General features: G+C 53.9%; 1 protein-coding gene across 1 annotated transcript in view; it reads left to right on the top strand.

The window, feature by feature from the left end:
* Window positions 1-9,736: 9,736 nt before the first annotated feature.
* GNPTAB (N-acetylglucosamine-1-phosphate transferase subunits alpha and beta) overlaps window positions 9,737-26,554 on the top strand; it is a 35,645-nt gene continuing 18,827 nt past the window's right edge. Inside the window, 14 exon segments of the mRNA XM_078882333.1 lie at window positions 9,737-10,059; window positions 11,537-11,622; window positions 12,671-12,790; window positions 13,610-13,648; window positions 14,667-14,905; window positions 15,715-15,785; window positions 17,120-17,254; window positions 19,570-19,737; window positions 22,020-22,199; window positions 23,408-23,578; window positions 24,023-24,146; window positions 25,067-25,149; window positions 25,151-25,295; window positions 26,346-26,554. The exon segment at window positions 26,346-26,554 is cut by the window's right edge and continues 316 nt beyond it. Coding sequence (XP_078738459.1) covers window positions 9,928-10,059; window positions 11,537-11,622; window positions 12,671-12,790; window positions 13,610-13,648; window positions 14,667-14,905; window positions 15,715-15,785; window positions 17,120-17,254; window positions 19,570-19,737; window positions 22,020-22,199; window positions 23,408-23,578; window positions 24,023-24,146; window positions 25,067-25,149; window positions 25,151-25,295; window positions 26,346-26,554 — 1,902 coding nt within the window. The 5' untranslated portion in view covers window positions 9,737-9,927.

The raw sequence follows: 26,554 nt of genomic DNA, 5'->3' as shown, positions 1-26,554 counted from the left end.
CCCTCCCCACCCAGCCCCTCCCCACCCAGCCCCTCCCCACCCTCCTCACCCAGCCCCTCCCCACCCAGCCCCTCCCTGCACGACGGACGGACGGACACAACAATCCCCTGTGGGCTGCTGTAACCAGGAGGTGTTCCTACCAGTAAAATATGTAATGTAGATGAAGTTTCACGAGTTCAAACCGATGTAAGTGGTGCAACCTGAGACATTGGGAAGGTGGTGGTGGTGGTGGTGGTGGGGGTGAGGGGGTAGGTCTACACAGCAGCACGGAGGCGTTCGCGCGTGAATCTCCGTGTGTGTCCACCGCGCTAGAGAGTGGGACACGGCTGCCGTAGCGCTCGGCACGAGACCTGCTCGTGCCGGGAGCTCTTCTCTCGCCAGGCAGCGGCGAAGCACACAGAGGACTATAACCACCCCCATGTTCATACAGGGGCGTCGGTCCACGTATTTTTCCACTGCGCAACCGAGCCGTGCCGGGACCCGTGCCTAGCCGGTTCGGCGGGCACCGGGGTCGTGTTTTTCCCCGCCCCCTTCTCCCGCTGCACAAGACGGCGAGCTGTGAACTCTCCCCCCCCCCCGCTCCGAGACAGCTGCAGGTCGCGGGGTTTTGACGGGGGGGCCCCGTTCACCGCTGAATCTCGGACCGCGCGGGTTAGCTCGGCGCTGACCTTGTTCGGAGAGACGTGGTGGCGGCGCCGTTGCGGTTGCGAGGACGAACCGCAGATAACCGCTCGGCACGACCGCCGCGTTCTATGGGTTGCCGGCGGCAGACTCTGCCGCACGGCCCTCCCCGCATGGCCTTAAGGGAGCCCCCCGGTGCGGCATCGGAGCCCGAGACGGTTAGTGGGTACGCCAAGTCGGGTTGGTGCTGACCGATCGCACGATGTACGATGGCGACGGTTAACACTGCCGCCTGGCCCTGCTTGGCCCCCCGAGCCGGATTCAGATGTCTTGACAGCGCCTGGCGCGCATCAAGGTTTGGTTCTGGGATCGGAGCGGGAAATAAGCGGTGGGGAAAAAAAGCACCAGCACCTATACCGTGGGTGCGGCTCGGATGTGCAGGTGGAAAATTGGTAAATTTGTGGGGTTTTTTTTTACATTGAGCTGTTTCGATGTTTGGCACTTCCGTGTAGGAAAAACACGGTTTCAGTATCAGTCTTGAGACTCAAAACCAGGAGAGTGGGATTCTGGATCGGAGTCTGGAAAATCAAATTCCGGAGACTGGGATTCAGGATCGGATTCTTGAGACTCAAATCCCAGAGACTGGGATTCAGGATCGGAGGCTGGAAAATCAAATGCAGGAGACTGATTCAGGATCGGAGTCTGAAAAGTCAAATCCCGGAGACTGATTCAGGATCGGAGTCTGAAAAGTAAAATCCCGGAGACTGGGATTCAGGATCGGAGTCGGGAAAGTCAAAACCAGGAGGCTGGGATTCTGGATCGGAGTCTGGAAAATTAAATCCCGGAGATGGATTCAGGATCAGTCAGAAAAGTTAAATCCTGGAGACTGGGATTCAGGATCGGAGTCTGAAAAGTCAAATCCCGGAGACTGGGATTCAGGATCGGAGTCGGGAAAGTCAAAACCAGGAGACTGGGATTCAGGATCGGAGTCTTTCTCGAGCCATGGCTAAAGGAGATGACTGGTCCTCAAACCCAGCCTCTCTCTCTTTCAAGACACATGCATATAAAGAGTGGTTCTGTGTGTTTAACGTGCATTATTATTTAAAAGCTCTTACTCTTACGGATTTTATTATACGTTAAGATTTGTCTTAAAGATGAAAATAAGCCACGGTCTTACTGGGATAAACTAATAAAAAAACATTGCAAATAAAGTGTTTGTATCAATTTGCAACGGTTTCGTGGCAAATCAAAAACGTGATTGAATGCTGAATGAAAGTATTTGTTTTAGATGTCTCTATGAGGGCATTGGTTTGTGGCGATAGATTTATACTGACTAGCGTCATTTGGAACCGGGCTTAATTTAAAAGTCTTGCACCTTTTCGGAGGCGGTCGTAATAACATTATTTTTTTTTGTAATACAAAAGAAAAAATGTAAATAACAATCGTCATAAACAACATCATCATCATCGGGCTTTTAGGGGTTGGTGGGTGGGGTGTAATGATTCAGAAGACATTGCTGTATATGAAATTAAAAAAAAACTTCTTATATTGTCAAACGGCTTGTACAAAATTCATGTAAATTGAGAAGCGCGAATTTTTTTTTTGAAAATGTACAAAAAAAAACAATAAACGCGTCATCCGATACAAGCTGATGTTGTTGGTTGGTGGTGGTGGTGCCGTGTGATATACAAATGGAACGTGCTGCGTTTTCATCATCTTCCTTCACTCCCTGTAGTTCTGAAGCATCGGGTTGGGGGAGTGTGTATCGTCATCGGATAATCACAATGCAATTTATACTGGTAGGAACCTCCTGGTTACACCAGCCCACAAGGGGATTATTGTGTCCGTCGTGCAGGGAGGGGCTGGGTGGGGAGGGAGGGGTGGGGCTGGGTGGGGAGGGAGGGGCTGGGTGGGGAGGGTGGGGTGGGGCTGGGTGGAGAGGGGCTGGGTGGGGAGGGTGGAGAGGGGCTGGGTGGGGAGGGTGGGGTTGGGTGGGGAGGGTGGAGAGGGGTTGGGTGGGGAGGGTGGGGCTGGGTGGGGAAGGTGGAGAGGGGCTGGGTGGGGAGGGTGGGGAGGGGCTGGGTGGGGAGGGTGGGGAGGGGCTGGGTGGGGAGGGAGGGGCTGGGTGGGGAGGGTGGGGTGGGGCTGGGTGGAGAGGGGCTGGGTGGGGAGGGTGGAGAGGGGCTGGGTGGGGAGGGTGGGGTTGGGTGGGGAGGGTGGGGAGGGGCTGGGTGGGGAGGGTGGGGTGGGGCTGGGTGGAGAGGGGCTGGGTGGGGAGGGTGGGGAGGGGCTGGGTGGGGAGGGTGGGGTGGGGCTGGGTGGAGAGGGGCTGGGTGGGGAGGGAGGGGTGGGGCTGGGTGGGGAGGGAGGGGCTGGGTGGGGAGGGTGGGGTGGGGCTGGGTGGAGAGGGGCTGGGTGGGGAGGGTGGAGAGGGGCTGGGTGGGGAGGGTGGGGTTGGGTGGGGAGGGTGGAGAGGGGTTGGGTGGGGAGGGTGGGGCTGGGTGGGGAAGGTGGAGAGGGGCTGGGTGGGGAGGGTGGGGAGGGGCTGGGTGGGGAGGGTGGGGTGGGGAGGGTGGGGTTGGGTGGGGAGGGTGGGGCTGGGTGGGGAGGGGCTGGTCACCCCGTGGTGCCCTTATAAAACTCAACGTTTAACCTACACACGCCGGCTTGTGCCCGCCCTCACAGTCGGGCATATTTGCGGAGTACACCACGCCCTGGCCGTTGACCCTGCAGGCCATTGACCGAGCAACCCGACGTTCCTACCAGCTCCCTCCGCAGGAGGAATGTATTAAGAGAACAGTTTAACACTTTAGCTCCCAATGTTATCGATGATTGAGGGGGGGGGGGGGTTGGGGGGGGTTAGATCGCGTAAGGGGCCGTCCATAAATGACGTCACGCACCTGGGAGGGGGGGGGGTGTCAGACATTTGTGACGATGTGTGACGAGGGGGGAGGGGCGGGGTTGAGAAATGTGACGTCACATCAAAATGCTGCAACTTTATAAATAAATATAGACAACACGTTCTACTTATATTCTTAGGTTTTTTTCGGTAAAGTCACGTAGGTAAAAAATTTAATTAATAAAAGTAAAATAAAATAAAAATCACGACGTTTCGGAGGCAACACAAGCTTCCGTCTTCAGGTGGAACCGTCACAGCACGATAGCTGTATCAAGTAAGATAATTAAATCGACTTTTTAATAAATGTTTTCTCCTACAACATCAGAGTGCAGCGCCACATTAAATACGCACTACAATGACAAGAGTTTAAAGCGATTTGAAGCATGTTTTTTTTTGGGGGGGGGGGGGGCAGATCTTTGTGACGTCATATTTGAGGGGGGGTCTGACTTTTTGTGACGTCATGTGACGAGGGGGGGAGGGGTCAAAAATCGTCCAAAATCGCGTGATGTGGACAGTTCGCTACGTCAACAGTTCGCTACGGGGACAGTTCGCTGCGCGGACAGTTCGCTGCGCGGACAGTTCGCTGCGCGGACAGTTCGCTGCGCGGACAGTTCGCTGCGCGGACAGTTCGCTGCGCGGACAGTTCGCTGCGCGGACAGTTCGCTGCGCGGACAGTTCGCTGCGCGGACAGTTCGCTGCGCGGACAGTTCGCTGCGCGGACAGTTCGCTGCGCGGACAGTTCGCTGCGCGGACAGTTCGCTGCGCGGACAGTTCGCTGCGCGGACAGTTCGCTGCGCGGACAGTTCGCTGCGCGGACAGTTCGCTGCGCGGACAGTTCGCTGCGCGGACAGTTCGCTGCGCGGACAGTTCGCTGCGCGGACAGTTCGCTGCGCGGACAGTTCGCTGCGCGGACAGTTCGCTGCGTCGACAGTTCGCTACGCGGACAGTTCGCTACGTGGACAGTTCGCTACGTCGACAGTTCGCTACGCGGACAGTTCGCTACGCGGACAGTTCGCTACGTCGACAGTTCGCTGCGCGGACAGTTCGCTACGTCGACAGTTCGCTGCGCGGACAGTTCGCTACGTCAACAGTTCGCTGCGCGGACAGTTCGCTACGTCAACAGTTTGCTGCGCGGACAGTTCGCTACGTCAACAGTTCGCTGCGCGGACAGTTCGCTGCGGGGACAGTTCGCTGCGCAGACAGTTCGCTGCGCGGACAGTTCGCTACGTCAACAGTTCGCTGCGCGGACAGTTCGCTGCGGGGACAGTTCGCTACGTCAACAGTTCGCTACGCGGACAGTTCGCTACGTCAACAGTTCGCTGCGCGGACAGTTCGCTACGTCAACAGTTCGCTGCGCGGACAGTTCGCTACGTCAACAGTTCGCTGCGCGGACAGTTCGCTACGTCAACAGTTCGCTGCGCGGACAGTTCACTACGTCAACAGTTCGCTGCGCGGACAGTTCGCTGCGGGGACAGTTCGCTGCGCGGACAGTTCGCTGCGCGGACAGTTCGCTACGTCAACAGTTCGCTGCGCGGACAGTTCGCTGCGGGGACAGTTCGCTGCGCGGACAGTTCGCTGCGCGGACAGTTCGCTGCGCGGACAGTTCGCTGCGCGGACAGTTCGCTGCGCGGACAGTTCGCTGCGCGGACAGTTCGCTGCGGGGACAGTTCGCTGCGCGGACAGTTCGCTGCGCGGACAGTTCGCTGCGCGGACAGTTCGCTGCGCGGACAGTTCGCTGCGCGGACAGTTCGCTGCGCAGACAGTTCGCTGCGGGGACAGTTCGCTGCGCGGACAGTTCGCTGCGCGGACAGTTCGCTGCGCGGACAGTTCGCTGCGCGGACAGTTCGCTGCGGGGACAGTTCGCTGCGCGGACAGTTCGCTGCGCGGACAGTTCGCTGCGCGGACAGTTCGCTGCGCGGACAGTTCGCTGCGCGGACAGTTCGCTGCGCGGACAGTTCGCTGCGCGGACAGTTCGCTGCGCGGACAGTTCGCTACGCGGACAGTTCGCTGCGTCGACAGTTCGCTACGCGGACAGTTCGCTACGTGGACAGTTCGCTACGTCGACAGTTCGCTGCGCGGACAGTTCGCTACGTCGACAGTTCGCTGCGCGGACAGTTCGCTACGTCAACAGTTCGCTGCGCGGACAGTTCGCTACGTCAACAGTTCGCTGCGCGGACAGTTCGCTACGTCAACAGTTCGCTGCGCGGACAGTTCGCTGCGGGGACAGTTCGCTGCGCAGACAGTTCGCTGCGCGGACAGTTCGCTACGTCAACAGTTCGCTGCGCGGACAGTTCGCTGCGGGGACAGTTCGCTACGTCAACAGTTCGCTACGCGGACAGTTCGCTACGTCAACAGTTCGCTGCGCGGACAGTTCGCTACGTCAACAGTTCGCTGCGCGGACAGTTCGCTACGTCAACAGTTCGCTGCGCGGACAGTTCGCTACGTCAACAGTTCGCTGCGCGGACAGTTCGCTACGTCAACAGTTCGCTGCGCGGACAGTTCGCTGCGGGGACAGTTCGCTGCGCGGACAGTTCGCTGCGCGGACAGTTCGCTACGTCAACAGTTCGCTGCGCGGACAGTTCGCTGCGGGGACAGTTCGCTGCGCGGACAGTTCGCTGCGCGGACAGTTCGCTGCGCGGACAGTTCGCTGCGCGGACAATTCGCTGCGCGGACAGTTCGCTGCGCGGACAGTTCGCTGCGCGGACAGTTCGCTGCGCGGACAGTTCGCTGCGCGGACAGTTCGCTGCGCGGACAGTTCGCTGCGGGGACAGTTCGCTGCGCGGACAGTTCGCTGCGCGGACAGTTCGCTGCGCGGACAGTTCGCTGCGCGGACAGTTCGCTGCGCGGACAGTTCGCTGCGCGGACAGTTCGCTGCGGGGACAGTTCGCTGCGCGGACAGTTCGCTGCGCGGACAGTTCGCTGCGCGGACAGTTCGCTGCGCGGACAGTTCGCTGCGGGGACAGTTCGCTGCGCGGACAGTTCGCTGCGCGGACAGTTCGCTGCGGGGACAGTTCGCTGCGCGGACAGTTCGCTGCGCGGACAGTTCGCTGCGCGGACAGTTCGCTGCGCGGACAGTTCGCTGCGCGGACAGTTCGCTGCGCGGACAGTTCGCTGCGCGGACAGTTCGCTGCGCGGACAGTTCGCTGCGCGGACAGTTCGCTGCGGGGACAGTTCGCTGCGCGGACAGTTCGCTGCGCGGACAGTTCGCTGCGCGGACAGTTCGCTGCGCGGACAGTTCGCTGCGCGGACAGTTCGCTGCGCGGACAGTTCGCTGCGCGGACAGTTCGCTGCGCGGACAGTTCGCTGCGCGGACAGTTCGCTGCGCGGACAGTTCGCTGCGCGGACAGTTCGCTGCGGGGACAGTTCGCTGCGCGGACAGTTCGCTGCGCGGACAGTTCGCTGCGCGGACAGTTCGCTGCGCGGACAGTTCGCTGCGCGGACAGTTCGCTGCGCGGACAGTTCGCTGCGCGGACAGTTCGCTGCGCGGACAGTTCGCTACGGGAACAGTTCGCTACGGGAACAGTTCGCTACGTGAACAGCGCACCGATGGCGTGTTGGAGAGTAAACCCCCTGCCAAATGTACAATTCGAGTCCGACGTTTCGCCAGCAATTACAGCCAGCATCATCAGGCGCCAGCCATAGTTGGCTGTGTCGGGTGGTGGTCGTGGGTCTAACGACACGCATTCATCATCTTGGTTCTTTCGGTAAAGTCACGTAGAATGGAAATAATAAAATAATAAAAAATTTACATAATAAAATAATTCTCACGACGTTCTCGACAGACCTGTTCTCCACCTGAGGACGGCTGCTTGCGTTGTGGCCGAAACGTCGTGAGAATTGTATTTTATTGTTTTATTTTTATTATTTTATTATTTCCATTCTACGTGACTTTACCGAAAGAACCAAGAAGATGAATCCCTGCAGTCACGAAAGCTTTAAATCGAAAGACACGCATTCATATTGACGCGATCTAACCCAAGAAAACCTCTTGTGGGTCACGTGCACGGTAGGATCTTTTACGGACATCATCGATTGCCGTGACCCCAGGAGTAAAGCTTAGCTCAGGCTCGCTCAGCAGCTTTGTGGTGGGTCACTGAAAGAGAGGTAGGTCATGAAGACAGGGGGGTTCGTATTCTTGGTTCTTTCGGTAAAGTCACGTAGAAGGGAAATATTAAAATAATAAAAAATATTTCGATTTAAAGCTTTCGTGACTGCAGGGATTCATCTTCTTGGTTCTTTCGGTAAAGTCACGTAGAAGGGAAATAATAAAATAAAATAATAATATATTATAATTATATAATCATATAATAAAATAAAAAGCTTTATTATGTTTTATTTTTATTATTTTATTATTTTCCTTCTACGTGACTTTACCGAAAGAACCAAGAAGAATAATTTAAAAAAATGTATGTTCTTGCTGTGGATTTCACACCTGATGATGATTGCTTGTGTTGCAGTCGAAACGTCTTGAGAATTTTTATTGTTTTATATTTATATTATTTTATTGTTTCCCTTCTACGTGACTTTACCGAAAGAACCAAGATTATGAATCGCTGCAGTCACGAAAGCTTTAAATCAGAGGTGAGTTGAGACAGGTGAGTTTGAGAGAGAGGTGGGTCTTTAATGCAGGCGATTTAAAACAGGTCATTAAGACAGAGGTGAGCCTTTAAGACAGGTCCTCCTTTAAGACAGAGGTGAGCCTTTAAGACAGAGGTGAGCCTTTAAGACAGGTCCTCCTTTAAGACAGAGGTGAGCCTTTAAGACAGATGTGCGCCTTCAAGACAGTTGAGCCTTTAAGACAGAGGTGAGCCTTTAAGACTGGTGGGCCTTTAAGACAAAGGTGAGCCTTTAAAACAGAGGTGAGCCTTTAAGACAGATGTGAGCCTTTAAGACAGAGGTGAACCTTTAAGACAGGGAAGCCTTTAAGACAGAGGTGAGCCTTTAAGACAGGTGCTCTTTTAAAACGGGTGAACCTTTAAAACAGGTGAGCCTTTAAGACAGAGGTGGGCCTTTAAGACAGAGAGGTGAGCCTTTAATACAGAGGTGGACCTTTAAGACAGGCGAGCCTTTAAGACTGGCGAGTCTTTAAGACAGGTGATCCTTTAATACAGGTGAGCCTTTAAGACAGAGGTGGGCCTTTAAGACAGAGGTGAGCCTTTAATACAGAGGTGGACCTTTAAGACAGGTGAGCCTTTAAGACTGGCGAGTCTTTAAGACAGGTGATCCTTTAAGACAGATGAGCCTTTAAGACAGAGGTGAGCCTTTAAGACAGAGGTGAGCCTTTAAGACAGGTGAGCCTTTAAGACAGGTGAGCCTTTAAGACGGGTGAGCCTTTAAGACAGGTGAGTCTTTAAGACAGAGGTGGGCCTTTAAGACAGGTGATCGTTTAAAACAGAGGTGAGCCTTTAAGACAGAGGTGAGCATTTAAGACAGAGGTGAGCCTTTAAGACAGGTGAGCCTTTAAGACAGGTGGGCCTTTAAGACTGGTTAGTGTTTTATTAATACAGGTGAGTCTTGAAAACAGAGGTAGATCATGAAGACGGAGGTGGATCTTTAAGGTCATTAAGACAGCTGAGTCTTTAGGGGCCGTCCATAAATGACGTCACGCGATTTTGGACGACTTTTTTACCCCCCCCCCCCAAAAAAAAATAAAACATGCTTCAAATCGCTTTAAACTATTGTCATTGTAGTGCGTATTTAATGTGGCGCTGCACTCTGATGTTGTAGGAAGAAAACATTTATTAAAAAGTATATTTAATTAAGTAGAACGTGTTGTCTATATTTATTTATAAAGTTGCAGCATTTTGATGTGACGTCACATTTCTCAACCCCCCTCCCCCCTCGTCACACATCGTCACAAATGTCTGACCCCCCTCCCCCCCCCATAGGTGTGTGACGTCATTTATGGACGGCCCCTTTAAGGCAGGTGAGTATGAGATAGAGTTGAGTCTTTCAGACAAGAGGTCTTTAAGACAGAGGCGAGACTTTTTTTTTAGTTTTAACACGGAAGGCGTTCTCTTTATCGATGTCAATTTTAATTGTATTTATTTTTATTTTACTTTTATTAATTACATTTTTTTACCCACGTGACTACCGAAAAACCCTAAGAAGATGTCAATTCACCTCGGCAATCGATTACTCATCCCTGCTCCTCCCCCCTATCGATCGGAATTCGGCCCCGAATCGACTCTGCGAGAGCATCGATTGATCGGGTCTGGCCGGTCACGTGACCAGGCCGGTCACGTGACCAGGCCACCGCTACCATCACTACCACCGCCACCAATTCTGAACGACTGCACGTTGCCTCACGCGAACTTTTAACTAAACTTAACGACGACAGTTAATAATCACTGCCGTAATTTATAAAAGGTTTTAATTCGATAAAAAAAAAACTTAAACACGCAATCATGGTTTCCCTCAGCGCCGCGCTGAAGCTTTTCCAGAAGCAGACGTACTCGTGTCTGTCTCATCGAAGCGGCATGTATCTGTGCTTCGGCGGCTTCGTGCTGGTGCTCGTCTCGGCGCTGCAGTTCGGCGAGGTGAGGCGAAACATTTGGATCCGATTTTAGTTTTTTAAAACAAAAAAATACGAAAAAAATGAATTATGTGGGAAGAGGGCGATTTTGCACGGGTTGCTACATTTGATAGTCCGGATAGGCGGCGCCCCGCCCCCTCTGCGATTGTCGACGCTCGCGATTGGACGGCCGTCGCGGCGCGTGGGCAGAGCCGACCAATGGGGTGCTCCGCATGGGCGGCGCGCGCCGAAGCGGACTGGGAAATGTAACGCCCATTTGACTCGTCAAAACAAACCATCATCATCGTTACGGGGGGCGGGGTCGATAAAATTGGTACCGTTTAGGCCACGAACCCGTAGGCATAGCTGTCAACGGTTTACCCCGTATTCTTGTGCAGGGAAGTTGAGTTTTTTTTGCGGGCAAACATTATTTTTGTGTTTGTGTTTCTCCCTCGTGATGGAAGGAACTTTGTAGGATGAACTTTGAGATTTACAATGACAGGGGGTGACCAATTAGGTCTGAATTGGTCTGTGATAAGGTAGGGCACTGGTAAGGGGTTGACAGGTATTCTGTACACTACACTATACACTACTATACACTAGACTACTATACACTACACTATACACTACTATACACCACTATACACTACACTATACACTACACTAAACACTACACTATACACTACAATATACACTATACACTACACACTACACTATACACTAATATACACTACACTATACACTACTATACACTAATATACACTACACTATACACTACTATACACTATACACTACACTATACATTACACTATACACAACACTACACACAACACTACACACAACACTACACTTTACACTACACTATACACTACACTATACACTACACTTTACACTATACACTACACTATACACGACACTATACACTACACACTACACTACACACTACACTATACACTACACTATATACTACATTACACACTACACTATACACTACACTATACACTACACTATACACTACATCCAGCAGTTGAACTGCTGAACCCAAGCAGTTCCACTGCTGGATGCATTTTTTCTACCTACGTCACTTTACCGAAAGAACCAAAGAGTTAAGTAATTACATTTTGATTTAAAGCTTTCGTGACTGCAGGGATTCATATTCTTGGCTTTTTCGGTAAAGTCACGTAGAAGGGAAATAATAAAATATTTCTCTTCTACGTGACTTTACTGAAAGAACCAGGAAAATAGTAAGTAAGTAATCCTGAAATAATAAAATAATAAAATATTTCCCTTCTACGTGACTTTACCGAAAGAACCAAGAATATGAATCCCTGCAGTCACGAAAGCTTTAAATAAATGAAATAGTAAGTCAGTAATCCTGCAGTAAATTTTTTTTTAAATCAAATTTGGACCAGCCCGCTATTCGTTTCAAGTCAGGAGACTTCTACCCTCGTTGACGCGGGTCACTGTGTGAACTTTCCTCTGTCTGGGGGTCGTCCGTGCAGGTTGCGCTGGAGTGGAGCCAGGACCGGTACCATGCCCTCTTCAACTCGTACCACGACAACATCGGCTACCGCAGCTTCCAGAGCCGGTGAGCCTTCTCGTCATCCCGGCTGAGTGCAAATGCTTTTTGTATTTACACGCTTTTATTATTTAACTCAGTCTGTCTGTTGTTGTATTCTCAAATCTTGTATCTCAATTTTAACCCACTTCGCAAATGTGGTATCGACTGCAAACGTGGTATACTTATGTCATACTGATGACAATACTATATTCTATCATTTAAAAAAAAAATGGTAAACAATATTTTTACATGCCTTCTATGAACTGTTGTTGTTGCTGTATTCTCAAATCTTGTAACTCAATTTTAACCCACTTCGCAAATGTGGTATCGACTGCAAACGTGGTATACTTATGTCATACTGATGACAACACTATATTCTATCAAAAAAAAGTATTTTTAAACATTCTTTTTTGTATGTTAAGTTTCGGCTTGGGTCTAATTGTCCACGCTCAACTGACGTTGGCTGTAAATCACCACAGCCCCTTACGTCATGGCAAGCTTTGCGGCTATGTAGCTTGGTGGGGCTTCTTACCTGGTCAAATAAAAACAAGATATAGTTTAGTTTTAGTTTAATAAACCACAACATTGGCAGACACTTGAGTGGCAAACGCACTGGAGGGGAGGGCCCCATTCAAGTCACGCACCGCTCACGTAACGCCGGCAGCTGATGTGCAACCTCAACACTGAAGCGCCGAGCCCGGAGATGTAGCGGCGCATATCAGAAACGAAACGACAACTCACGCGGGGTTTGCCTGTGTGTTTGTGTACGTGTGAGCTTAGCCGTTAGCGCTACGCTGCGCTACGAACCCGGCATCCCGAGTTTGATTCCCGCTCACAGCCACCAACATCAGTGACGAATATCTGAACCGGTCCTGGGTCGACTCAGCCTCAAATGAGTACCTGGTGCGGTGTGTAGTAAACATCGCCACTGGGGAGACAAAGGCGGCCGGGCGTGGTGCTGGCCACCCACCCACCCCCACGCGTGCCGTGCCGGCCTTCATAGGTGCTACTCGCTAACAGCACTTGCCCCTTACAGTCAGTTGTGGCTATACGGGGGGTCTTTGTGTGTGTGCAGGTTGTGTCTGCCCATGCCCATGGACGTGGTGTACACGTGGGTGAATGGCTCCGATCCCAAGATGATGGCCGATCTGATCGCGGTGCGCGAGAGAATGCAGAAAGAGCAGCAGGAAACCCGGTCTGTCTGTCCCTCGGTCTCTTGTCTGCCCAAGTGTTTTGTCTGTCTGCCTGTCCTCCCGTTTGTTTATCTCTATGTCCATCTGTCTGTGTCTGTTTGCATCCATATGTTTGTCTGACTCTCCATCCGTCCGTCCGTCTGTCGAACTTCCCGAAGCCGAGGTGGTAAGAAGGGCACTGCAGTGGTGAGATGTTAACCACCTCGCCTGGTGTACAGGAGGTCGTGGGTTCGATCCCGACCCTGACGCCTGCTGCTGTATATTTGGAGTCTGCGTGTCTCTCTCATCATCATCACGGTGGCTAGGAGATGTTAACTACCTCGCCTGGTGTACAGGAGGTCGTGGGTTCGATCCCGACCCTGACGTCTGCTGCTGTATATTTGGAGTTTGCGTGTCTCTCTCATCGTCACCACAGTGGCTAGGAGATGTTAACTACCTCGCCTGGTATACAGGAGTTCGTGGGTTCGATCCCGACCCTGACGCCTGCTGTATATTTGGAGTTTGCGTGTCTCTCTCTCTCTCTGTCCGTGGCCGCGTGGATTTTTCCCCGGCTTCTCCGGTTTTTCCCCTCCAAATTTAGAATCGACGTCACGCGTTCAGAGCATTTGGCCGCGATGAATCTCCACGTGACGATAAGCTCCATGGCTCAGTGGGCCCTTGGCTGTTAAAAAAAAAATTATAATAATTTGATTGCTTTTAATTTAGTCCTATATTCCAGATCATACGGTGTTTGGTCGATACGCGTACGCTCCCGTGTGTTGCGTCCTTCGCTTCAACGCTCATGAACGCTCACCAGTGCTGATCACAACCTCTCTCCACAGCCTGAGACTCGGACTCAACACGACCGAGGAGCCCACTAGGTAAGGATTTGCATCGCTAAAGCTGCGCCCGTATGCACCCTTCCCACAATCGCTCACTAACCCAGATACCCAGAGCCGTGATGGCAAGAATTATTGAGTACAGTAAAACCTTGGATTGCGAGTAACTTGGTCTGCGAGTGTTTTGCAAGATTAACGAGCGAGGTCTTGCAATACGAGTAGTGCAGTACGTACAGTCTACGCGTTGTCTGCCGAGCGTCACGTGATCACAACTGAGCCGATGGTTCTTCTCTCTCTCTCGATGCGGGATTGTGGGTAATCGTCTCCCATGCTCGGTCTCAGTCGGCGTGCCTCGCTCGTATAGTCAACATCCGTGCGAGCGTACACTGTTTACTACAATACAGTGTTGCGACCACGTGTGTGTGTGTAAAGCATGTTTTTATTTTGTGTCCAAGTGTAGTGACTGTTCTTTAGTAACTGTACTGCAAGTGAAAGTCGTCCTACACAATAACCCTCCTCAACTCTCTCTCGTCTCCCTCACACCAGCCACGATTAAATGTAATCAATAAATTTGATTACTTTATATTACATTGAAATAATAAAAATATAAAAAGGTATTTTGTATTAATCGTTTTTATATGAACGCAGTATTTTTGGGGTTGTGGAACGAATCATCCGAGTTTCCATTATTTCTTACGGGGAAATTCGCTTTGATATACGAGTGCCTTGGATTACAAACACGTTTCCGGAACGAATTATGCTCGCTAATCCAAGGTTTTAGTGCACGTTGTTTTTTTGTTTGCGACGTTCTCTAGAGCGCGAGGCTATCTGCCGTGTTCCGCAGACATTGTCTGAGTTTGTTCCGCCGTCCTCCTGCGCGGCGTAATCATTCTAATTTGGCACGGGCCTCCCCTAGGTCGACTCGGCCTCGAACGAGTACCCGGTGCGGTGCGTAGTAAACATCGCCACCGGGGAGACAAAGGCGGCGCTCGCTAGCGCGCACTTGCCCTGGCGCGCTGCTACACGTGGGGGGGGGGATCTTTGTCTTTGTGCGCGTCAGCGTCCACCGCTCGGAGTGCTCTCTGCGTGGCTGCGTGCGCTCCCCGCTGCTCGTCGCCGACCCGGCGTTCCTGGCACCGCTGGAGGAGCTCCGGAGCCTCCGCCCGGCGTTTGCCGGCGCCGTGCGTCTCCTCCGCTTGGTGGCTCCCGCCGGCGGAGGTGGCGGCGGCGGCGGCGGTGACGGCGGCGACGGTCGCGCGCGGAACGTCTCCGTGCTGGCGTTCCCGTCGCTGGATGCTGGTGAGCGTGCGCGTGTGTGTGCGCGTGTGTGTGTGCGTGTGCGTGCGCGTGTGTGTGTGCGTGTGTGTGTGTGTGCGTGTGTGCGTGTGCGTGTGTGTGTGCGTGTGCGTGTGTGTGTGTGTGCGTGTGTGTGTGTGTGCGTGTGTGTGTGCGTGTGTGTGTGTGCGTGCGTGCGTGTGTGTGTGCGTGCGTGCGTGCGTGCGAGTGTGCGTGTGTGCGTGCGTGCGTGCGTGCGAGTGTGCGTTTGTGCGTGCGTGCGTGCGAGTGTGCGTGCGTGCGTGTATGCGTGTGTGGGGAGCGGTAGTGTAGCGACTCGAGTTCGATTCACAGGCAAAACCAGTGACGATTATCTGACCCAGTCCTGGGCCTCCTCCCCTAGGTCGACTCGGCCTCAAATAAGTCCCTGGTGCGGTGTGTTAACATCACCACTGGGGAGACAAAGGCGGGCAGGCGGGCGTGGTGTTGACCACCCACCCCCTCGTGTACCGTTCCGGCCTTCATAGCTGCACGCTCACAGCACTTGCCCCTACAGTCTGTCACAGTCTACACGGGGGGTCTTTGTGCCGGGCGTGTTGCCGCACCGTGCCGGCCTTCAATCTCTCTCCCTCTATGGACACTTCGCGGTGGCGGCGGCGGTGACGGTAGTGGTGGTCGTGGCGGTGGCGGTGGTGGCGGTGGTGGCGGCGGCGGTGGTGTTTTGTGGTGTTGGTGGCGGTGGCGGTGGTGGTGCTGGCGGCGGAGTAACGAGTTGGAGATTTAATAAAATGTTTATTCATCAAACATGTCGGCTGCTCGTTGTGTCTCCGTAGCGGAACGTGCCATCGCCGCGGACGCTCAGGCCAACTCGAGCGCCCGTCCCAGCGTCCGCCAGGGGTACCTGGTGAGAGCAGCACGCACACAGCGCACGCGGGGACACAGCTCGCTTGACGCGCGCACGGGAGGGAGAGAGGGTGGGAGGGAGTGAGGAGAGGGTGGGAGGGAGGGAGGGTGGGTGGGTGGGAGGGAGGGAGAGAGGGTGGGTGGGAGGGAGGGAGAGAGAGAGGAATGGAGGAGAGAGAGGGAGGGGTGGGAGTGTGGGAGGGAGGGAGGAGAGTGTGTTAGGGGAGGGAGGGAGGAATGGCGGAGTGGGAGGGAGGGGAGAGAGGGAGGGAGGAGAGGGTGGGAGGGAGAGAGGGCAGAGGCCGCACCAGGGTCGCAAACGGGTACCCGTACCCTACCCGATACCCGGCCGGGTATCGGGTAGGGTACGGGTATCGGGTACCCGATTGCGACCTCTGGGATGAAGCCATGTTGCAGGCGCGGGTGGGTTGATTCTAGGAACTTGAATTGTGAGAAGAGACAAGACGTTGGGAAATGAGTGACAAACGGTGACTCGCCAGTGACGGGTAGCCGGGTATCGGGTAGGGTACGGGTATCGGGTACCCGATTGCGACCTCTGTAGTCAGGTCTGATGGTCCCCCACCATCAGGTCTGGAGGAAAACAATCCACGTGACCACCACGGAGTGAGAGAGACGCAAACTCCAAATGTCGAGCAGGTCCATACGGCGTACAGCCGTTTCCATACGGACAACACTTTTTGTGTCTTATTTGTGTTTCTCCCTCGTGATGGAACTTTGTAGGATGAACGTTGAGATTTATGAGGGGCACGGGGTGACCTATAGGGTCTGAATTGGTCTGTAATAAAGTAGGCCGGGTACGGGTAGCCGGGTATCGGGTAGGGTACGGGTATCGGGTACTACATTACTATACACTACATTACTATACACTACACTATACACTACATTGCTATACACTACACTACACTATACACTACACTATACACTATATACACTACACTATACACTAGACTACTGTACACGGGTACGGGTAGCCGGGTATCGGGTAGGGTACGGGTATCGGGTACTACATTACTATACACTACATTACTATACACTACACTATACACTACATTACTATACACTACACTATACACTACATTACTATACACTACACTATACACTACATTATTATACACAACACTATACACTACATTACTATACACTACACTATACACTACAATACTATACCCTACACTATACACTACATCACTGTACACTACACTATACACTACACTATACACTAGACTACTGTACACGGGTAGCCGGGTATCGGGTAGGGTACGGGTATCGGGTACCCGGTTGCGACCTCTGGTCTCCCCCCTACCCCCCGCCCAGACGAGCGAGAGTGACGCTCAGGGCTCCGTGGTGGTGGTGGACGCCGCTGTACTCAGCGGGTTCCCTCCGTCGCTCAAGCAGGCCGAGCAGCTCCGCGGGAAACTCACCCCCGGCGCTCGCTCGCTCATCGTACAGGTAGGGCTTCCCGGCCCCCGTGCGGCTCGGACACTTGGAGGTGGCGGTCGCGGCGGTCCCGAGATGTTGATGCCGCCACAACCGCCACCGCCGCAGCCGCCACCGTCGCTGCCACAACCACCACACAATTCGACGCGTTGGTTTTTGTTCGCGGCTCGGACAAGTCCCCCGAGTAGCCAGCTACCCAGCTAGGTTCCGAAATTTGAAAGCCACTGAGGCCTGTACGCTTTTAAATTTAGATTCAAATCTCATCTCTTTATAGAGCTGTTTGTTGTTGTCGTTCTTCCCCCGCAACTCAGATTATGGTGGTTGGCTACGTACGGTGCGAAAGAAGTTCAACATACGTACACACCGCCACCAACACCGCCACCGCCCAAACCTGTCCATCCCTCCCCCCATCCCGCCCGATCACATCCACAGCACTCACCTGCCACGTTCACTTCCAAACCTCCGCATTTTTTTGTTCGCCTTGTCCTCCTCCGTCCTAGCCACGCGGAGGATTTTGGTCTTCGTGTCGGGCGTGGTGCCGGCCACCCCACCCTCTCGGTGCCGCTCGCTCGCTCGCGCAAACACCTGCCGCCCAGACTGTCCGTTAAAGTATTCTTAGGTTTTTTTTTCGGTAAAGTCACGTAGGTAAAAAATTAAAATTAAAATTAATAAAAGTAAAATTTCGATTTAAAGCTTTCGTGACTGCAGGGATTCATCTTCTTGGTTCTTTCAGTAAAGTCACGTAGAAGGGAAGTAATTAAATAATAAAAATGAAACATAATAAAATTTCGATTTAAAGCTTTCGTGACTGCAGGGATTCATCTTCTTGGTTCTTTCGGTAAAGTCACGTAGAAGGGAAGTAATTAAATAATAAAAATAAAACATAATAAAATTTCGATTTAAAGCTTTCGTGACTGCAGGGATTCATCTTCTTGGTTCTTTCGGTAAAGTCACGTAGAAGGGAAGTAATTAAATAATAAAAATAAAACATAATAAAATTTCGATTTAAAGCTTTCGTGACTGCAGGGATTCATCTTCTTGGTTCTTTCGGTAAAGTCACGTGGAAGGGAAATAATAAAATAATAAAAATGAAACGTAATAAAATTTCGATTTAAAGCTTTCGTGACTGCAGGGATTCATCTTCTTGGTTCTTTCGATAAAGTCACGTAGAAGGGAAGTAATAAAATAATAAAAATAAAACATAATGAAATTATTCTCATTCATTCAGACGCTGTCTCCCCGACAGACCTGGTCTTCACCCGAGGACGGCTGCTTGCGTTGTGGCCGAAACGTCGTGAGAATTATTTTATTATGTTTTATTTTTATTATTTTATTACTTCCCTTCTACGTGACTTTACCGAAAGAACCAAGAAGATGATAAAAGTAAAATAAAATAAAAACCACGACGTTTCGGAGGCAACACAAGCTTCCGTCTTCAGGTGGAACCGTCACAGCACGATTGCTGTATCAAGTGAGAGAAATTCCAATAAAACAGTAATTGTATATATACTGGTTGAGGGTGGGAGGAGCCAAGGTAGGCCCTGGATATTATTATTGTGAGGTTCGGTGCGGCTGAAGCACGCTGTTAGGAATGAGCCTTTGTTGTGTAAACTAGGTGAGGCTGATGTAAAGGTGCGTGTAAAAGGGACTGAGCCTTTTGTTATGTAGAGGTGGTGCGGCTGAAATCGCTGCCAGGAATGAGTCTTTGTTGCGTACAATGGTTGAACTGGGAGTTTCTAAGAGTTGTGACTTTTCATCTTATTGGTTCTTTCGGTAAAGTCACATCTACGTGACTTTACCGAAAGAACCAACAAGATGAATCCCTGCAGTCACGAAAGCTTTAAATCGAAAGTCGTGACTTTACCGAAAAAACCTACGAATATGAATCCTTGCATCAATTCTAGATTTGAAGCTTTCATGACTGCAAGGATTCATATTCTAAGCTTTTTTTCGGTAAAGTCACGTAGGTAAAAAAAATTAAAATTAATAAAAGTAAAATAAATAAATTTACATTATTTTACCTACGTGACTTTACCTTTAAAAAACCTACGAATATGAATCCTTGCATCAATTCTAGACTTGAAGCTTTCGTGACTGCAAGGATTCATATTCTAAGCTTTTTTTCGGTAAAGTCACGTAGGTAAAAAAAATTAAAATTAATAAAAGTAAAATAAATAAATTTAAATTGTTTTACCTACGTGACTTTACCGAAAAAAACCTACGAATATGAATCCTTGCAGTCGCGAAAGCTTCAAATCTAGAACTAATGTCCGTTAAAGGCCACGCTGCTGTGGGGGTGTGGATCTTTGTCTTCGTTTTGCGAGCAGCTGCAGCTGCTTGCGGAGGGCGGCGTGGCGATCGCGTGGCTACGCTCCCCGGCAGACCTCGCGGAGTTGGAGCGACTGGCTGCGGGGAGGAACCTGACGGTGGACGGCGGTGGTGCCGTCGGTGTTGCCGCGGCGCGGCTCGTGTGGCAGCCCAGCAGCCTGGGACAGGTGCGCTTGTGATGACGATGATGAGATGGATACCACGCACGCACATACACAGGCATACACGCATGCACACGCATACACACATACACAAACGCGTACACACACATACACACACATACACACACATGCACACATACACGCACATACACACACACATACACATACATACACACATACACACACACACATACACACACACATACATACACACACACACATACATACACATCCACACACACGCACATACACACACATACACACACATACACACACATACAAAGACAAAGATCCCCCATATAGCCTTAACAGACTGTAGGGGCAAGTGCTGTTAGCGAGCACCTATGAAGGCCGGATACACACACATACACACACACATACACACACACATACACACACACATACACACACACACACAACAACATCAGCCGCCATTCGCCACTAAGTGGCGGTGACGTCACCACGACGCTTGTGCCAGGCCAGGTGCACTTTGAGGCCACGTGAAGTGTCGAAGGCTAGCAGGGAGGTCACGGGACAGACCCAGCAGGTGCCACGGGTTGGCTGACTGAGAATGACCGACTGAGATTGACCGACTGACACGCACACGCACGCACAAAGGCAAAGATCCCCATCCCCCCCTATAGCCTTAACGGACTGCTGGGGCAAGTGCAGTTAACGAGTGAAGGTCGGCACGGCACGTGACGGGGGATGGGTGGCCAGCACCACGCCCGGCCGCCTTTGTCTCCCCAGTGGGCGATGTTTACGACGCAACGCACCGGATACTCGTCTGAGTACTCGCTAACAGTACTTGCCCGAGAGTCTGGGGGGATCTAAAACTAAACAATTTTTCGATGTAAAGCTTTCGTGACAGCAGGGATTCATCTTCTTGGTTCTTTCGGTAAAGTCACGTAGAAGGGAAGTAATAAAATAATAAAAATAAAACATAATAAAATAATTATCACGACGTTTCGGCCACAACGCAAGCAGCCGTCCTCAGGTGAAGAAGACCAGGTCTGAGGACGGTTGCTTGCGTTGTGGACGAAACGTCGTGAGAATTATTTTATTGTTTTATTTTAATTATTTTATGACTTCCCTTCTACGTGACTTTACCGAAAGAACCAAGAAGATAAACAATTTTTATTTTACCAGGTGAGAAGGCTTCACTGAGTTGTGTAGCTCTTATTTTTCCCAAGCGACCCGGCCACAATTGATAGCCCAACCAAGTGGCTTGTCGTCACGTGGACATTTGTAGTGGCAGCCAAATGCTGTAAACGCACGTCGATTCTAAGCGCCGAGGGAAAAACCTGAGAGAAATCCACACGATCACGGGTCAGGATCCAAGCCACGACCTCCTGCGTACCAGGCGAGGTAGTTAACATCTCCTAGCCACCGTGGTGATGATGAGAGATGCAAACTCCAAATACACAGCAGCAGGCGTCAGGGTCCCGATCCAAGCCACGACCTCCTGCGTACCAGGCGAGGTAGTAACATCTCCTGGCCACCGTGATGATGATGAGAGAGAGAGACACGCAAACTCCAAATATACAGCAGCAGCAGGCGTCAGGGTCGGGATCGAACCCACGACCTCCTGTACACCAGGCGAGGTAGTTAACATCTCCTAGCCACCGTGATGATGATGATGATGAGAAACGCAAACTCCAAATATACAGCAGCAGGTGTCAGGGTCGGGATCGAACCCACGACCTCCTGCACACCAGGCGAGGTAGTTAACATCTCCTGGCCACCGTGATGATGATTTGAGAAAGACACGCAAACTCCAAATATACAGCAGTAGGCGTCGGGGTCGAGATCTAACCCACGACTTCCTGCGTACCAGGCGAGGTAGTTAACATCTCCTGGCCACCGTGATGATGATTTGAGAAAGACACGCAAACTCCAAATATACAGCAGCAGGCGTCAGGGTCGGGATCTAACCCACGACCTCCTGTACACCAGGTGAGGTAGTTAACATCTCCTAGCCACCGTGATGATGATGAGAGAGAGAGAGACACGCAAACTCCAAATATACAGCAGCAGGCGTCGGGGTCGGGATCGAACCCACGACCTCCTGCACACCAGTCGAGGTAGTTAACATCTCCTGGCCACCGTGATGATGATTTGAGAAAGACACGCAAACTCCAAATACACAGCAGTAGGCGTCGGGGTCGAGATTTAACCCACGACCTCCTGCGTACCAGGCGAGGTAGTTAACATCTCGTCACTGCGGTGCCCCCTTTGTCCTTGTGTCTCCTGCTACATCGTCGTCGTCGTCGTCGTCGTGCGGCTAGGCGAGGAAGGACGAGGACGCGTCCTCTAGCCGCTTTGCGGACAATGAGGAGCTGCGCTACTCGCTGCGTGCGCTGGAGCGCCACGCGCCCTGGGTGCGCAGAGTGTTCATCGTGACGAGCGGGCAGATCCCCGCCTGGCTCAACCTGGACAACCCGCGGGTCACCCTCGTCACGCACCACGTGAGAGACGTGTGTGTGTGTGGGTGAGGGTGTGGGTGAGTGAGTGTGTGAGTGTGTGGGTGGGTGAGTGTGTGTGTGTGTGAGTGAGGGTGTGGGTCAGTGAGTGTGTGAGTGTGTGTGTGAGTGAGTGTGTGAGTGAGGGTGTGGGTGAGTGAGTGTGTGAGTGAGTGTGTGAGTGAGTGAGTGTGTGTGTGTGTGTGAGTGTGTGAGTGTGTGTGTGAGTGTGTGAGTGTGTGGGTGAGTGTGTGAGTGAGTGTGTGAGTGAGGGTGTGGGTGAGTGTGTGTGTGAGGGTGTGGGTGAGTGTGTGAGTGAGTGAGTGAGGGTGTGAGTGTGTGAGTGAGTGTGTGTGGGTGAGTGTGTGTGTGTGTGAGGGTGTGGGTGAGTGGGTGAGTGTGTGAGTGTGTGTGTGGGTGAGTGTGTGTGTGGGTGAGTGTGTGTGTGAGTGAGGGTGTGGGCGAGTGGGTGTGTGTGAGTGAGTGTGTGAGTGTGTGAGTGAGTGTGTGAGTGTGTGGGTGAGTGTGTGTGTGGGTGAGTGTGTGTGTGAGTGAGGGTGTGGGCGAGTGGGTGTGTGAGTGTGTGTGTGAGTGAGTGTGTGAGTGGGTGAGTGAGTGTGTGAGTGTGTGTGTGTGGGTGAGTGTGTGTGTGAGTGAGTGTGTGTGTGAGCTAACAGCACTTGCCCCTACAGTCTGTTAAGGCTATACGGGGAGCTTTGTGTGTGAGCGTGTGGGTGAGTGGGTGTGTGAGTGAGTGTGTGAGTGTGTGTGTGGGTGAGTGAGTGTGTGAGTGAGTGTGTGAGTGTGTGAGTGTGTGAGTGAGTGTGTGAGTGAGTGTGTGGGCCATCGCCACCACTGCAACCACCACCGCTGCTATTGCCACCACCACCAACCACCACCAACCACCACCACCACCCACCACTGCCATCACCGCCGTCAACCACCACTGGCACTGCTACCACCACCAACCACCACCAACCACCACCGCTGCCATCGCCACCACCAACCGCCATCACCACCAACCGCCATCACCACCAACCGCCACCACCAACCGCCACCACCAACCGCCACCACCTCCACCACCAACCGCCACCAACCGCCACCAACCGTCACCACCACCAACCTACACCACCAACCGTCACCACCACCACCAACCGCCACCACCTCCACCAACCGCCGCCACCAACCGCCGCGACGGCCTTGTCTCCCGGCAGGAGATCTTCCCCAACGTGAGCCACCTGCCCACGTTCAGCTCGCCCGCCATCGAGGCCCACCTGCACCGCATCCCGGGCCTGTCGCGCCACTTCGTCTACCTCAACGACGACGTCATGTTCGGGCGCGACGTCTGGCCGGACGACTTCTACACCCACTCCAAGGGGCAGAAGGTGGCGCCCCCCCCCCTCCACCCCCCCCCCTCCGCCCCCTCCGCCCCCCCCCCTCCGCCCCCCCCCCTCCGCACCTCCGCCCCCCTCCGCACCTCCGCCCCCCTCCGCCCCCCCCCCTCCGCCCCCCCACACCGCCCCCCCCCGCCCTCCGCACGCGAGCGTTAACATCTCCTGGGCACCGTGATGATGATGAGAGAGAGAGACACAAACTCCAAATATACAGCAGCAGGCGTCAGGGTCGGGATCGAACCCACGACCTCCTGTACACCAGGCGAGGTAGTCAACATCTCCTAGCCACCGTGGTGATGATGAGAGAGAGAGAGACACAAACTCCAAATATACAGCAGCAGGCGTCACAGTCGGGATCGAACCGTGATAATAACAAACTAAACAGAAGAAGCAGTTGAAAAGAGTCCATTAAGGGGGCATCTGTTGTGTTTGCAGGTGTACCTAGCGTGGCCCGTGCCCAACTGTGCGGACGGGTGCCCCCCGTCGTGGGTGAGGGATGGGTACTGCGACAAGGCCTGCAACAACTCGGCCTGCGACTGGGACGGGGGCGACTGCCAAGGTGAGGCACAAACCATCGACGCGCGAGCTCCGGTCATCCCCGCAGCAGCAGCAGCAGCAGCGGCAGCAGCAGCAGCGGTAGCAGCAGCAGCAGCAGCGGTAGCAGCAGCGGCAGCAGCAGCGGCAGCAGCAGCAGCAGCAGCAGTGGCAGCAGCAGCAGCAGTAGCAGCAGCAGCAGTCGCAGCAGCAGCAACTGCAGCAGCAGCAACAGCAGCAGCAGCGGCAGCAGCAACAGCAGCAGCAGTGGCAGCAGCAGCAGTAGCAGCAGCGGCAGCAGCAGTCGCAGCAGCAACAGCAGCAGCAGTAGCAGCAGCAGCAGCGGTAACAGCAGCGGTAGCATCAGCAGCAGCAGCAGCAGCAGCAGCGGCAGCAGCGGCGGCGGCTTTTGGCTCAGCCGTCGAACAAAGACGGTCGGCCGGAATCGCGTGGCGCTTTCGGATGCGCTTCTGTGGCCGTCTGGAACGCTCTTCCTTCCGCTATTAGAAAGCTACTGGATACCGGTGCTGCTTCTGACAATGCTGCTGCAGCTACCGATGCTGTTACCGCTGCTGCTGCTGCTGCTACCACTGCTGTTACCGCTGCTACCGCTGCTGCTGCTACCGCTGCTGTTACCATTGCTACCACTGCTGCTGCTGCTACGGATACTGCTGCCACTGCTACCGCTGCTGTTACCGCTGCTGCTGCTACCGCTGCTGTTACCGCTGCTACCGCTGCTGCTGTTACCGCTGCTGCTGCTACGGATGCTGCTGCTGCCACTGCTGCTACCGCTGCCGCTGCACAGCTCTGCGCCGCTGCGTTTTCGAGGGCTCGCGCCGGCACGACCCGCAACACCGGGGGAGGAGATCTGAATCGGCGAGAGAGAGACAGAGAGAGAGAGACAGACACAGCCGAGATCTCCGCGTCTCGGCCTTCCCCGCGCAGGCACCGGCGGCATCGGCGGTCGCGCTCCGGGCGGCGCCGGAGGTGGCCCCGGCGGGGCCGGCGGTGGGGCCGGCTGGCACGGGGGGGGGGGGCGGCTGGGGCGGCGCGCTGCTGTCGCCCGCCGCCTACTGCAGCGCCGGCTGCGCCAACTCGTGGCTCGCCGACAAGTTCTGCGACCACGCGTGCAACGTGCTCGTCTGCGGCTTCGACGCCGGCGACTGCGGGGAAGGTAGCTACCAACGGCCGCGATACGCACCACCCAACTCCACCCCATCCCCACCCACACCTCAACTCAACCTAACCCCACCCACCTCACCCGACCCCACCCCCCACCCCACCCCCACCCCACCCACACCCCAACCCAACCCACCCCCACCCACCCCCACCCACCCCCCACCCCCACCCCACCCCCCACCCCCACCCCACCCCCCACCCCCACCCCACCCACACCCCCACTCCACCCACACCCCACCCCCACCCAACCCCCACCCCACCCCCACCCCACCCAACCCCAACTCAACCCACCCCAACCCAACCCACCCACCCACCTCACCCACCCCCCACCCCCACCCCCACCCCACTCCCACCCCAACCCTACCCCACCCACCCCCACCCGACCCCACCCACCAAACCCCCACCCACCCCCACTCCACCCACCTCCACCCCACCCCACCCACCCACATCCCACCAACACCCCATCCCACCCACCCAACCCCCACCCCACCCTCACTCATCCAATGTGGAGGGAGAAACCGGAGGTACCGGGAGAAAAATCCACGCGACCACTGGAAGAGAGAGAGAGAGGAAGACACGCAAACTCCAAATATACAGCAGCGGGCGTCAGGGTCGGGATCGAACCCACGACCTCCTGTACACCAGGCGAGGTAGTTAACATCTCCTAGCCACCGTGATGATGATGAGAGACAGAGAGAGACGCAAACTCCAAATATACAGCAGCGGGCGTCAGGGTCGAGATCGAATCCATCACCTCCTGCGTACCAGGCGAGGTAGTTAACATCTCCTAGCCACCGTGATGATGATGAGAGACGCAAACTCCAAATATACAGCAGCAGCAGGCGTCAGGGTCGGGATCAAACCCACGACCTCCTGTGCACCAGGCGAGGTAGTTAACATCTCCTAGCCACCGTGGGCGCCCCTCCGACCTTCCCGCTGCTGCGTTTTTAACCCAACAATGACCTCGACCTCCTCTCCCCTCCCTCCCCGTCCTCCTCCCCGCCCCCCGTCCTCCTCCCCACCGCGATCGCCTTGCGCGCACGAGACAACTTGGACAAGCTGCACCGCGTGGAGCTGCTGCCCAACGTGACGCGCTACTCGCTGCCGCGCGGGGAGGCGCTCCCCGTCCTCTCCTTCTCCCGCGTGGCCCGGCGCGTCGCCGACGCGTGGCTCTCCGCCCCAGCGGCCGCGCCGAAAGCCGGCGCCGCCCTGAGCGAGACGGTGCGCCACGCCTCGGTGGCCAACAAGTGGCGC

The sequence above is a fragment of the Lampetra fluviatilis genome, chromosome 64, assembly GCF_964198595.1.
Source record: "Lampetra fluviatilis chromosome 64, kcLamFluv1.1, whole genome shotgun sequence".
Lineage (NCBI taxonomy): Eukaryota > Metazoa > Chordata > Hyperoartia > Petromyzontiformes > Petromyzontidae > Lampetra > Lampetra fluviatilis.
The sequence above is the reverse complement of the archived record's forward strand: the minus strand, read 5'-3'. Positions and strand labels throughout refer to the sequence as shown.